Source organism: Gymnoscopelus braueri (genome assembly GCF_963280865.1).
Source record: "Gymnoscopelus braueri genome assembly, chromosome: 8".
In the NCBI taxonomy this organism is placed as follows: Eukaryota; Metazoa; Chordata; class Actinopteri; order Myctophiformes; family Myctophidae; genus Gymnoscopelus; species Gymnoscopelus braueri.
This window is the reverse complement of record NC_137609.1, coordinates 26,978,329-26,992,978: the sequence shown is the minus strand read 5'-3', so window position 1 is coordinate 26,992,978 and position 14,650 is coordinate 26,978,329. Positions and strand designations below refer to the sequence as shown.

The window sequence follows — 14,650 nt, the reverse complement described above, 5'->3', positions numbered from 1 at the left end:
TATAGACCAGCATTTGGTTCAGACAGAGACATATAGACCAGCATTTGGTTCAGACAGAGACATATAGACCAGCATCTGGTTCAGACAGAGACATATAGACCAGCATTTGGTTCAGACAGAGACATATAGACCAGCATCTGGTTCAGACAGAGACATATAGACCAGCATTTGGTTCAGACAGAGACATATAGACCAGCATCTGGTTCAGACAGAGACATATACTGTAGACCAGCATCTGGTTCAGACAGAGACATATAGACCAGCATCTGGTTCAGACAGAGACATATAGACCAGCATCTGGTTCAGACAGAGACATATAGACCAGCATTTGGTTCAGACAGAGACATATAGACCAGCATCTGGTTCAGACAGAGACATATACTGTAGACCAGCATTTGGTTCAGACAGAGACATATAGACCAGCATCTGGTTCAGACAGAGACATATACTGTAGACCAGCATCTGGTTCAGACAGAGACATATACTGTAGACCAGCATCTGGTTCAGACAGAGACATATACTGTAGACCAGCATTTGGTTCAGACAGAGACATATAGACCAGCATCTGGTTCAGACAGAGACATATACTGTAGACCAGCATCTAGTTCAGACAGAGACATATAGACCAGCATCTGGTTCAGACAGAGACATATAGACCAGCATCTGGTTCAGACAGAGACATATAGACCAGCATCTGGTTCAGACAGAGACATATAGACCAGTATCTGGTTCAGACAGAGACATATAGACCAGCATCTGGTTCAGACAGAGACATATAGACCAGCATCTATCACATCTGTGTGTGTGTGTGTGTGTGTGTGTGTGTGTGTGTGTGTGTGTGTGTGTGTGTGTGTGTGTGTGTGTGTGTGTGTGTGTGTGTGTGTGTGTGTGTGTGTGTGTGTGTGTGTGTGTGTGCGCGTGCGTGCGTGTGCGTGTGTATCCAAACGTTAGTATGAGAACTCTTCCTGATAGGATCTATCTCCTATTTGAGGTCGATTCTGATGGTGTAAGCAGGTGAACGAGGCGTGTCACCGCTACTACAGAGATCTTTTCCAGTATACCAGTATAGAAAGTTTGGTTTTTTTTCTAGACCTGCTCTACAAAAAAGATCTGCTGCCCTCGCTTATAGGGATGAAGGGGTCGTTGTAAGTATTCCCTGATAGGCTACTCACAGGAGGCAGGGGTGCCATAAGAGTGTGTGTTTGTGGGGATGGGGGGGGTAGAGAGGAGATGACTACACAGGTTGTAGCCCCCAACCCCCACCTCCAAGTTGCAAGCCCCGAAAGGAAGATGACTGGTGTACACACATTCTATAACTTCCCATGTTAATACATGGCAGTGCACTGAAACTAGTGTGATGTCCTCATCTATTCTAGGACACTGGCACCATTAATAGAAAGGATTAATAGACATTTACTTCATCATGCCATAGTACCAGTTGTTAAGTGTTTCCACTGTAACTGTTTACTACCAAAGGAAAGTCACAAAACAACTTCTCCTCTAATTCAATGGTTCTCAACCTGTGGGTCGGGACCCTCAGGGGGGTCCCCACAAGATTTTTTGGGGGTCCCCAGATGACAGTAAAGTGACAATTTAATTTTTTTTAAGACCTTTTTAATACCTAAAAAAAATATGTGAATAAAAGAAAAAAGAGCATTATTGCATCAAAAGTAATCAACAAACTATACTATAAAGAATTGTGAAACATTGGCCAAATTCCAAATAATATACATACATACATAATATACACAACGCCTCGCAATGCGAGGCGTCGTGAGCTTGTCAAACTAAATGTAATGCCTACAATTCCAAGTCCTTGTCAGGGTGGGCGGGGCGTCCCCAGTGCAAATATGATTCTTTTGGGGGGTCACAGCCTGAAAAAGTTGAGAACCACTGTTCTAATTCAACAATATACAACAGCTTGCTAAGGATAAGCCTCCTCAGAAGTCATCTTTTGTGTTCCCATTTGTGTATTGTGCCCAATGCATAATAGCTGCTTCTTCGTTCAACAAACTTATTAGGAAACACTGGCACTAACGTGAGAAACTGAGCTGAAAGACTAATAAATGCATGTTGCTACAGAATCAGTTTACCCATCCTGTATTTAAACAAATGCCACTACAAAATGGGGATATAAGGCAACATGAACAAGAACACAGTAATTAAACACTGTGTAATCAAAACAGTGGTCTGTTGTATTACCATGAGCCCTGCTAAAGCAAACAAGTCAGACTTAATCAGTGCAATTTGTTTTGGTGCTCAAGTTAATGGCTCAACCAGTACATCACCCCCCCCCCCCCCCCCCGAATAAATAATAATAATAATATGAATCTAGTTTCACATTGAGCCACACACTAAAAATGCAGACGATTCTAAGAAATGAGAATTTCCTTTTCCACTGACAATTGCCTCAATTACTTAATAAGAAAGAGGGCTGTGTAGGACAGATAAGAATGCTAGTGGCCCGCTATGGAAAATCCCCTGCAGTCAAAGAGCAGTTAGACACTGTTAGAGACTATAATGCATGCCGGTTATATCCACAGTATGTTTGTAGGTGCCCCTCATGGGGCCAGCATATCTAACAACACCGAGATTAGTTCTGAGAGTACTTTGAGCAGTGATGTGTAAAGATTGTCAATTATGTTATCCTAGGTACTGTATGTGTATGTGTTTGGTTATGTTGTGTGTGTTGCATGTTTAAAAGCATTGTATTGTTTGCATTGCAACGATTCCCCCTCATATGACACACTGCGTCAGCCCTGGTCATGAGGGGCTTTCTTTTGAATGCAGTGGTTGTGTGGTTACTTTTCACAGTTTGTGAATAAAGATTATGTACGGTCTAACAGCAGAAGCTGAAGTGCTGTCTTGCTGTTAAGAGACCATTGCCTTTTTCTCCCTCTCTCATCTTGTTTATATTTTTATTTACAGTGTTATTGCCCTTTGCTAGACATGTGGTTCTTTAAAATACTTTTTTTAGTCTGAGTCACTGTTACTGTTGTGCAAGGCAAAGGAGGCAGGTCAGATACAATATTTCTATTAGATGTTGGAACTTTTTGATGAACTCCGGTATTGGTTTTAGTATCCCTTTATTCCTCTTTGCTCCCTATGTCCATATCTTTTTGCCTAAACATTCCCCTGTAGACATACAGTTTAGACAGCAAAGGCTTGCTGTTAACAATGAGACAAACTACATGAAACACAAATCATGTATTTTAAAACTGCTGCATTAAATTGCCATATAGATTATTCGGTTGACAAATCTAAATGAATTATACATGTACTGTATTGTGGTATACTTTAAATATATGTAAAAGACAAAAGGTTTCTCATGTTGTGCATGTAGTACAGTATGCAGTTCATCTTAAGCATGTCAAGCTGGATTCATTCCAACTCTGCACAGAATTTTGGTCCATTTTCTTGTTACAAATTAAATATGATATTTGGCTTAATGAACTGTCCCTTAAAGGAGCACTTCACCAGTTTTCAACCGTATCTTCATAATAATTGGTCCTCCCTAATGCTCATTAAGATGGCACAATTTCCATCTACTCGCTCTGTGTCTCATTGGTGGGCTGTGGACAGTTCAGAAACCTGCCTACCAATGACATCATCAATGGAGATTTCAAGCTAGGTAGAAACTACAGCCTTTTATTTCTCTTCCTAAAAGGTTATTATGCTGAAATAGAGTAAATGAAGAAAAAGGCAATGTCCGCACACGATAGGTTGCTCTCCCGTCTTTCCTTTTTATTTTAACCAAACAACAACGTTTCGCCAATGCAGGGCTTCATCAGGTTCTTGATGAAGAGAGCAACCTATCGTGTGCGGACAATGCCTTTTTCTTCATTTGATATTTTTTGGGGTCCAGCACTGTGTTTAAAGAAACTGTGGGGATGTGCATATCATACTCCTTTTTTCATATGCTGAAATAGAAGCCGTTGTTCTTCCTTTAATAAAAAACGATGAAATCTCGTTTGAAATGTCCAAACCTGCCTACCTATGACGTCACTGGCAGGCAGGTGTCTGAACTGTCCACAGCCCAGACACAGAGTGAGAAGACAGAAATATGGTGCCATTTTATAATGAGCATTAGTGAGGACCAATTATACGAAGATAAGCTTGAACATTTGAGAAGCACTCCTTTAACAATGTATGTGAATGCCACAAAGCAAGTTCTTGAAACTCAAAATGTGAATCCAATCACGTGTTTTTAGACTGTGGTCATAAAAAGTTGTGACAGCACTGCATGCATGGTTCCTGCATTGACTTCTGTGTGTTTCTGACCTGCTGTGTATCCTGCTGTGTTCTGTGTGTAGGCAACAACCCATCAAGACCCGGAGGCTTCCATGGTCCCAACAGTCCTGGTCCTGTGGCTGACCTGTATGGACCTGGCAGCCAGGACTCTGCAGTGGGCAACTACATAACAGCTGCTAGCCCTCAGCCTGGGTCTGGCTTTGGTCCCAGCATCACAGTGAGTATGCATTACCTCTGTACTCCTTATTGGCCTCAGTTACCTCTCCTTTCCTGTTAGGGTTCCATCCTTACTATTGTAGCCGGTGTATCTTTGACTAGAAGGCAACATGTACTACTTAGTGTCGCTATTTAAAAGTACTAAGATTATTTGGTTTTGTATTTCACTGTATCTATAGAAAAGTGCCATGAGCAACTATAATGTACAACGTTTTTTCTAGTGGATTAGCTCAGATCAGTGTCCTACACAGTCTCAACAGTGACACCTACAGGACCACTAATTATGTATACCGGGGAAAGAAGCAGCTGTGTTAATGCTTGGACCCCATCTTGTCACTCTTATGCCCCATTTATACTAGCTTTTTTTCTTATTTTTTTTTTCTCTAGTTGTTTTCGGCAAGTGACACAGTCGTGAGACAAAATAAATGAGCCACAAGACTCTTGTCCTTGGAGACGAGGTCATAGTATGTTGAGGCGAGGAGTGCAGCACATTTTTGGACTGGGAGTGCATTAGTCACAAAACAATGGGGGGGGATTACAGTCGGAGAGAGACAATCTCAGAGCCAGTTTGACAGCTGTTAATAGATTACTAATAATTAAATAAATGTGACAGCAACAAATTTTACCCAGTCAATGTGCCTGCTAAGAAGCTTCGGGATTCATCAAATACGTTTTGTTACCATCTATATAAGACTGCCCCCAGTATGACATGCACTGTCCTAAAGTCCTAAAGAAAGTAACCTCTTTTTCCTCTTAACCAATCTGGCTTACTTTTTAGGGCAGTGGTTCCCAACATTATCTGGATCAAGGCCCATTTGACAATCTTGACAGAATTCCCGGCCCGCGCCGCGTGCATTTTGAGAGCATGTTTATTTTAATGATCAATCAATTGATTTCGTTACGGCTTGGATCAGTGGAACTAACGTAGTGTACTTTAAATTCCTTTACCTCCTGTACTTTAAGGTTCTTTATCACAATGAAAACGCAAGGTTTTAAAGAAAGATTTTTTTTTGGTTTTTACAATATGTTTTAACCCATTAAGATCTGGAACGCATCTGTGTCACTTAAGATTTATTTGGCTATTCAAAAATAGCAGATATACAAGCTCATAGCGCGGCACCGAGTGCCGCGCTACGAGCTTGTAGATCTGCTATTTTTTTTTTTATCGTGATTTTTTTTTTTTTTAAAGAATCGCCTCAGGTCTTAATGGGTTAATATTCATGTTATATTAACAATAAAATCTTAAAATCCAATTATTTGGGGGCCCACTTGCAATATCCTTATGGCCTACCAGTGGGGTCCGGCCCACAGGTTGGGAATCACTGTTTTAGGTCATGATTTCCTATCATTGGCATTTCCATGATGGGCAGTTACATCACTTTGTTTAGAGTCTGCTCTGACAGTGACTCAGCGGAACTAGATATATCAGTTCCTGGGAGTATAATTTAGTTTGTCCATAAATGACCTGAATATGATGCGCAAATGGCCTGCTATTGAGCAGGAACGTTATAATGAAAGAACAAATGATGGATGGCAACCAAATAAAAAACGTTACCTCACAGAGGCTTATGTTTAATGGTTCGCGTTTTGGAAGTTGTTATTTTCTGAATAGCTAGAGCTATTGTCCTACTGAATAGCATTTTGATTGAACAAGCATTTTTAAAGCCATTGTCACAAATCATCTCAGCATTGAATTAGTATTTTTGCGAAACTTGCAGTGATAAAATAACTATCGTATTTAGTTCTGTTTGATTATATATAATTTTGTATAAATATGGTAGAAAACCATGATATCACTTTGTTTATAATACTAGATACTAAATATTCAATATACATTTATTTTTTATATTCTTTAAGACCTTGTGTAACCATAGTTGTGCTGTTGTGAAATGGCCTTACATGTACATAGAGAGAATAACATTCTCTTGATTTCATATTATTTATTTTTATTGTAATAAAAAAGAGCACACTTACAATATTGCATATACTCACTGTAAGTTCTGCACATAAAATAACTGTCAGGATATAATGTCACAAAACAGTAATGAACTGGACTTCTGTTCCTTCGTGCCTTGAAATTAATCAAATGACATGACAAATGATTTCCTTAAGCTATCCATCATTAATCTGTCACTTATTTTCTTTTTTCTTTTTTTTGTGGACAACCCTCTGGTCCACACAATGACAAAACTACATCGATCATAAGGGGGGAAATGGGATGAATGACAGTGTTTATGATTATATCCTTTAAACACATTAGGTTTTCATTAGATTGTGTTTGTGTTAGCATGAATGCGTATTGTTCTTAAAGGAAACACTATCTCACATAAAATTAACATGACTTTGAGTGACTTTGACACCCTGTAGGAAATAGGATGACTGTTTTCTGTGCTGTGCTTCAGTAGTCATCCTGGATGTCTGATGAGGACATAGTAATGTCGAAACATTGTTATCCAGTGTGCAGGTATTTTACTTTAGCTATTATATTGATTGGATATTTACCCTTAATGATTATGGAATTCATACCCAATAGATATGGCTCCTTTAATGTCAATAAATCAAGTAACAATATCAGCAATATTGACACAAAGTTGGAGAGAGAGCGACACCTACAGTAGATGCTGTCAATTGTTAAAGTTTCAAAGGGTAAGAATGAAAATATACACATCTTGAACATTATCAAAGTGAACAGTATCATCAATAATGCCCATTCATGCTAGCAGAACAAATTTGATGTGATGAATTGTATTATTTTCTTGAAATGCATACTGACAAAGCCCCTTGCTGTACACTTTTAGGGCCAGTTGATTGCAACAGCTTTTACAAATGGATACCACTGAACAGATAGCCGGTCGCCATCTTATCAGAGGTATTACATCTACAGTACTGTGTATTTCAATCACACACTTTTCAGTATTTCCTATAAATGAGATAGCTACTGTAGTACATACTTGTGTGTATGACAAGAAGTTTACCTCTTCAGAAGTCAATGGCACGCTTAGTTACCATTACCATCTGGATGTGTGGATATTCGCTGGCAATATCACAAATAACAATGGGAAAAAAGACAGCCATGTACTCCTGCCATAACAACTGTCATCATTATTTTTTATGAGGGCTTTAAAACATAAAATACTTGTTTTATAAGGAGGGCTTTGACTTCTGAACGGATTTGGCTTCTGTCATGCTCAAACACTACAGATAAAACAACGAACCCCAACGGGCACAATTGGTGTCCTTGTTGCTGCATTAGCGACCCCTCCTGGTTGATCAGGGCACCTGTTCAGTGAAATAGGAATTTGTCTGAGATAGTGTGAACCTCCACACACGTTAAGCTCTCCCAGTGAAACTCCCCTCTATCAGTAGCTGGTGATGGTCCATGTGTATCGAAGGAAGCATGTGGTAGAACTCCCTCCCCAGCATGTGGTAGCACTCCCTCAGCAACAGGGTTGGCAGCAACAGGGACTGCAGTACAAATGGGGAATTGGCAATGACTAAACTTGGAAGACAATATAAATAATAAAATGTTCAAAAGAAAAACATCAACAACACTACAGGCTATATTTCTCCAAGTTAATATTTTGAACATTAAATTCAGATATAAAAGCTCCTTGCATTAGCAAGATGTAAAAGTTGCAGATTATGCTGTATTATTTCTAAATACCAAATGTATGCAATGGACATATTGCACTGAATCAGTGTCTGTTACCTTTTATTGCTGACACTTTCCCCACATTGTATGTAGGACAAGTTCCATCCTCAGTGCATCAGTGAGACCCATTTATTTAATGTCTTGTAGTGTCACAAATTCAATATTGGAAATTACACTTTTGTTTTTTACCTTGAGGTTACTGATTTTTTTTCCAGGATGCCAACTTCACCACCCATGCTGTGATTTAGAGTTGTGTCCATGAAGCAGGAATTTTAATTTAAATTCCACACATCGGAGGGAGGAATTTCCATAAAATACAAATATGTCTTAGTGATTGTGATTCAGACTTGTGATATGATATGAGCTGGATTATTTTATATATTCGTTTTATTAGTTATTTAAACACAAGAAAAGATTGGTTGGTCTTCACATGTGTATTGGCATGATTTATGTTTTATTTTTTAGTACTTTGAAACCTATATGTAGCATTTGGCTAAAAAGTCTAAAATATAATAAAATCACAAGGACCCATATTATTAGTACCCATTGTACTGTACCTGGACAGAAGGTTACCTGTAGGTATAAGTGAACTTGTTGCTCTCTGTTGCACCTATATTGGCTCAAATTTGTTTGAAGGATGTGTGCTACCTACTTCTGTTTTAAGAATCTGCCAAAGGTTTTCTATGGGATTTATACCTGTACTCACTACTGGCGGTTAAGAACAGTCTAGCATTTCTTATTGAACCACGCTAAGATGCCTTTTGATGTGTTTGGGGTGTTGAGACGGAGGAACCCCACAGCATTACCTAATCTAATGTACTGTATACTGTATTTAACCATAGTTAGCAATGAAAGGCTCATTTGATAAACCGCGAGGATCTAAAGAGGCGCACATCCATTTATGTTAAAGGCAGATGCTGAACTTCAAACTACAAAACATAAACAAATAATAAAGGTTTGCACACTGTAGCTCCCTTCTGCATATTTATTTTGGTACCACCTCAGTGGGCTGAGCGACGTTTCGAGCGCACTGCTCTTGTTCAGACTCATTTGGTAATCAGTAAACATATACTGATAAGAATTTTTCATTTTCATTCACTTTTCTTTCTCTCAAAATGTCATTTTCAGACTATGTACTGACTAACTAATGAAATTGAAAAGAGACAGAATAATGCCTTATGCTACAGCATTCACCATAGACAGTTACTTAACCTTTATTAACCCTTGTTTAAACAATTTGGTGTAGAGGGCACAAACGAGCGGACCATGTGCAGAGCACAGTATTAGTTTACTAATACTTGATAAACTAAGTATTATTTGACTAAGTATAGAGGGTTTAAGTGGTTAATTATTATTATTTTTATTTGATTTATTAGAAGGTGTTAACCATACAAAATGACAAGCGTACTGGTTAAAACCATCGACGATAAAACACAACAAAGTCCAGGACTTATTTCCATTGTGGTCCTCACATAAAAGCATGACAAATACTACAAAATATAGATTACTACAAATACTACTAGTACATTAAATAAACACTTTTCATTAGTGTCCTTTGCTGTGACAGGTTCGCTGTTTTTTCTTCAAAAACATACCAAAAATGATGAGAACACTACAGCCACATCATCGTGTTCCTCATATTCACAGTAAAATGTTTCGTCTGAGGCCCTCTAGTCATTCACAAAATGTATTTGACAGTCACATTGCCTTTATTCTGTGATTTGTAAAATTAAAGTTTGTGGCAAGGCTTTTTATGGTCATGTGTGAAAGTAAGAGTTTATAATTCTAAGGATAATTTCTTTCTTTATCGCCAGCAGAGTCCATCTGGTGGCCAAATGCTACAGACAGGCCCGGAGTATCTAATTGGCTTTGTGTACAGGTGATGTCAACCAACATCAAGCACTACAGCATCACCCAAGAAAAAAGAATGGAAATGGAACTACATGAAGAAAGAAATGGGGAAAGTTTGTCATCTCAGAAAGAAAAGGGGAAAAAAACTACAAAGAACTGCTGTACTATATTCCGAACCTTTGATAACTTAACGTGGTTTGGTTTAATGTTTCATATCAATTTAATTCACTTATGTCCTACTTTTTTTAGCTTTTCGATTAATTTTTTAAGACGTCGTTTTAGATTTACCCTTCATTTTGTGTCATTTTAATTTACCTTTGTAGTATGCAAGTGGAAATGTATTTGATTTTTCCTGGGGGGGGGGGGGGGGGCAAACATACTTGCAAGTCACCTCTTTATTAAGAAAAGGAAAAAAGATTGGAGACATACGTGTCAAAAATACATTCTAATTGCTGACATGGAAACATATTAAATTTTTAATGGAAATTAAGGGTATCTAAGTAATAAATCTTAATCGCTGTTTTAATTTTTGTGACGTCTCCTTGTTAACCATAATTTCCTATTTTTGGGCAATACAAAGAGGACTCCAATATTTTTATGGTCCTTTTTTATAAGTGTTGTTTTTGCTGTTTAGAAAAAGTATATATATATATATATATATATATATATATATATATATATATATATATATAAGATTTCATATAATTACATTGTGAATTGAAACTTGAGAAAAATAAATGTAGCTGTACATATTATTCCAGTCACTGCATATAATCAACTCAATAAGAGAATAGCATATTTTTGTGATGGTGTGTTGAAGAAAATGTAATAGCGTGTGAATAGAAAAAAAGCGCTAAACGATTATTACACTTTTTTGCTGGAAGACCGTGACCACCCTAGTGACAAACGGAACATGTTTGCTCTGTAAATACTCAAGCTGAATAATTTTACAAATGTCCTACCAGCGTACGGTGAGTAAGTAAGCGCGGTTTTTAAGAAATAAATGATTGTTAATGTATCCTTTGTCTAACTGTTAATTAAGATATCGATATAATTTTTGTTTCAAAGAGAAAGATGATTTAATCCAAAGCACACTGTACTTAGATGTTAGGCTCAGAACATGATCCAGGCAGGAGAGTTCTGTCGATACTGGCTCTTTTATACTCGAGAGAAAACTTAACTGGTTTGCTGTATGTTAATGTTTGTTTCACCCTGCTTGTTCCATAAGGATAATTTATGCTTTGGCGAAAACTTGTCACGCTGCATGTCACTCAATCGAAAATGACATATTTCAACTACTTTTTTTTCTACTTTTTTTAGTTGAAAATACAGCATTGTTGCGTGACACTCGTTTTTCCAAAGTGTACATTTGGCTTTACTTAGTTTGGAACACAATATCTGACCTCTGTGTTCAGGCTTTTATGTAATGCTTCTTCTGTGGATCAGCTAGTTATTTTTGATTGAATTAGGAAGGTAAACATTTTGATACCATACCTCAGCCCTGTGACTTCTATTGTGGAATCATTGGCAGGTTTAATTTATTCTAATGGACATCAGAAAGTAAAATAGGTAATCTTTGCACTGTGAGCAGTAAAGTACAGGACGTTTCCTATTTGCACATGTATATGTTGGATTTTTTAAAGGGAGAAAAAAATAGGTCCTTAGCTGAGTATTTAAATGAAGGATTTTTGGTTATAGACTAGACTTATACTTCAAAGTTGTGGGGTAAACATACATTATATACATATATACAGTACATTGTGGTAAGGCAATGCCTTTGTGTTTCATCATATGATGGACCCATATTTCCCGTGTATGTCAGAAATATTTTTACAAGGTGGATAAAAGACACTGAGTAAATTGTTAACCACTTGAACCCTAGCGTCCCTTTTTTGGACATGTAACAATAGGGAACATTCTGTGAAAATAGCACATCTAGAGATTTGAAGACATTTGGTGTACTGTATTGGGGGGGGAAGTAGGGGCCCAAGAATAGACCCTATATAGGGTTTAAGTGGTTAGTCTCAGTTGCTGCACTAATCTGTAGGCTAAATGATACATGTGAGTTACAAACATTTAATAATAAATGCTCCAAAGTGCAGTGCGATTTCTGAAGATGGAATGAATATGTACCCCTGCTGCAAATGTATTTGTTGTTCAACTTTTTTAACTTTTTATTTTTATTTGTTTGTCTCATAGCTCTTTTCTCTGTTCCAAACAACCAGGTAAAGAAAAATGCTGGATGCTTTTAAAGTAAATGATGGAGTTGTGATCAAGTAATAATTTAAAGAGAAGGAAAAAAAAACTTGTAATAATGAAATGTAAAGAGAGAAAAAAATATATAAAACTATTAAAAACAAAAGAGATGCATCTTTGCTGATTTAAATTTTAATCAGAAAGTTTTATTGATACTTTGTGGTTACTAACTGTAATATACTATTAAAATGTACTGTGCATCCACTGATTTCTCTCCTTCCCTTCCCTGTCACCAAACAGCCTAAACTATCTTGTTGATCATCCATTTATTTCAATAGTGTGTTTGAAAGAATAAGAAGAAAAAGACAGAGCAGTTACCTTGTAACAGAGTGCTGTCTTTGCTACCAGTGCAGTGGTCTATTCTCCTTGTTCTACCTGTCCTTTCAACAGATCTATCCCTTTATCTCTCTTGCTCTCTTCCTGTAATTACCAGTAGCGGATACATCATAACAAGATCTAATTAGTATTGATATTACACCTGTAGTAATTAGTGGATTTATGACCGATGGAGATCACACTTTCTCCAGTGATCACATTATTCTGATAAACACAAACTGTTGTTTTGGTATCCAATGTATTGACTGTTTCTTTTGTTTTGTTAGTTTTGATTTAACAATCCCATGTGGTTTCAGCTAACCAAAGCTTTCATGGATGAACAATAAAGAAACATGCTGTAAGATGGAATTGTACACAAGGCACAATTTGGATCCCCACCTTGAATGTTTTAAAAGGGGTATGCCATACTATACCTTAAATGCTACTGCTAGATATGCTAAAATAATTTGACTACTTTCTAAGAGGGACACAACAAGCTACAATTATGAAAAGGAGTTTATGTGAAAGAAAAGTCTTATTTGTTTAAGAGTAAATAGTTCTAACATACCAATGATGACACAGTAGTGATGACACAGTAGTAATGATAATATTAAAAAAAATCATAGTGTTTAAAATAATCTGTAATACCTTTTAATGTTTGTATGTTTTGGAAATATCCCAGATGCCTCTGACACAGCTATTTTTTAATAATACTGTTTTTGACAGTACTTGTTCTCTCTCTCTCTCTCTCTCTCTCTCTCTCTCTCTCTCTCTCTCTCTCTCTCTCTCTCTCTCTCTCTCTCTCTCTCTCTCTCTCTCTCTCTCTCTCTCTCTCTCTCTCTCTCTCTCTCTCAAATGTCAAATAACTTTTTATGAATACTTTTTAATATTTGACCTAGTGTGTTACCAGTTAAATGAATCATTCTCACACATGAACAGGCATTACTATAAGATTTAAAAACCCGATGAAACAGAAATCATTGCCCATTTCATGGAGGTGACTAGGAGTGGACAAGGCTGTGAATCGGAGATAAAAAATCTGTGGTTCTCAAAGTGGGGGGCAGAGATCCTCAGGGTTCCTTGAGGGGATTCCAAAGGGACCCTTACAGGTCTGCGTTACAGACATGAGAGTTAAAAGTTTGAGAATCACTGTTCTAAATCACAGCCTTGGCTGAAGTGTGTTGACACCTTTCTCAGATGAAAATATGTTATTTCTGTCAAGCGACACCGGCGACGTCACACAACACTTTGTCACTGAAGCATAAACTAACCCTTTACAAGGCAGTTGCCCAAGTGCATCTTTAGAGTGTGGCCTGAGATGTGTGCCATTCCAACCTTCCTTTCATCATAGTTCCCTTTTACACTTGTTTCAAGCTGAAATTAGGGCTGCAACTATCAATTATCTTCTTAGCTATTATTCTCTCAATTACTTTTTCGATGCATCGAATAATCAGCATGTTTTTTTAAAATAATAGACTAAATTGATTAGTCTGATTAACCACTTCCACCCTTTAAATAGTTCATCTATTTTCTATGCTTTCTGAGCTTGTGGATCTGAAATTTTAGCTATTTTAGAAAAACTATCATTTTATTTTAAAAACAAAATCCCTAATTTTTATACACTGACAGTTGGACAGCCTACTTGAAATATGCTTATAAATAGTAAGGAAGTAGTTATGAATTAAATTTATATCCTTCTTTCCTGATAGCTTTTTCAAAAGGAAGGTATAAAAACTGCCACTAATTTGTGGTGAGACAAACTAACATGTAAATGATCTCACAAGTGCAACCTGAGCACTGCTAAGATATGCCAATCAAATTGTCATTGCCCCAAATCAAATGCAGGGCCACTTGTTGAAAATATACACTAAAGACAGAGAAAAACATTATGGGAAGGAGGTTACATTTCAACTGAACATTATTTATCATGTCTGCCTGTATCATTTCCTCATAGATCCTAAGAAATGTCCATTTCACTTCATGGGGTCATTCATTCAAACACTGTACAATTAATGGATTGTGATAAATACATAAGTTAGCTTTATTATAAACAGTGGTTTATTTAAAGATTTAAAGACCATTAGCAATCCAATTTTAACAAATAATAAA

General features: G+C 37.1%; 1 protein-coding gene across 6 annotated transcripts in view; it reads left to right on the top strand.

The window, feature by feature from the left end:
* LOC308089907 (RNA-binding protein Musashi homolog 2-like) overlaps positions 1-10,591 on the top strand; it is a 295,395-nt gene extending 284,804 nt beyond the window's left edge. For 3 of the 6 annotated variants that reach the window (XM_080434866.1, XM_080434868.1, XM_080434864.1), the window contains 3 exons: positions 4,314-4,468; positions 7,266-7,336; positions 9,937-10,591. In XM_080434866.1, the coding sequence (XP_080290992.1) occupies positions 4,314-4,468; positions 7,266-7,307 (197 nt within the window). In that variant the 3' untranslated portion in view covers positions 7,308-7,336; positions 9,937-10,591. The remainder of the gene's footprint in view (positions 1-4,313; positions 4,469-7,265; positions 7,337-9,936) is intronic. The other 3 variants (XM_080434865.1, XM_080434867.1, XM_080434863.1) reach the window with 1 other exon arrangement.
* The last annotated feature ends 4,059 nt before the right edge of the window (positions 10,592-14,650 follow it).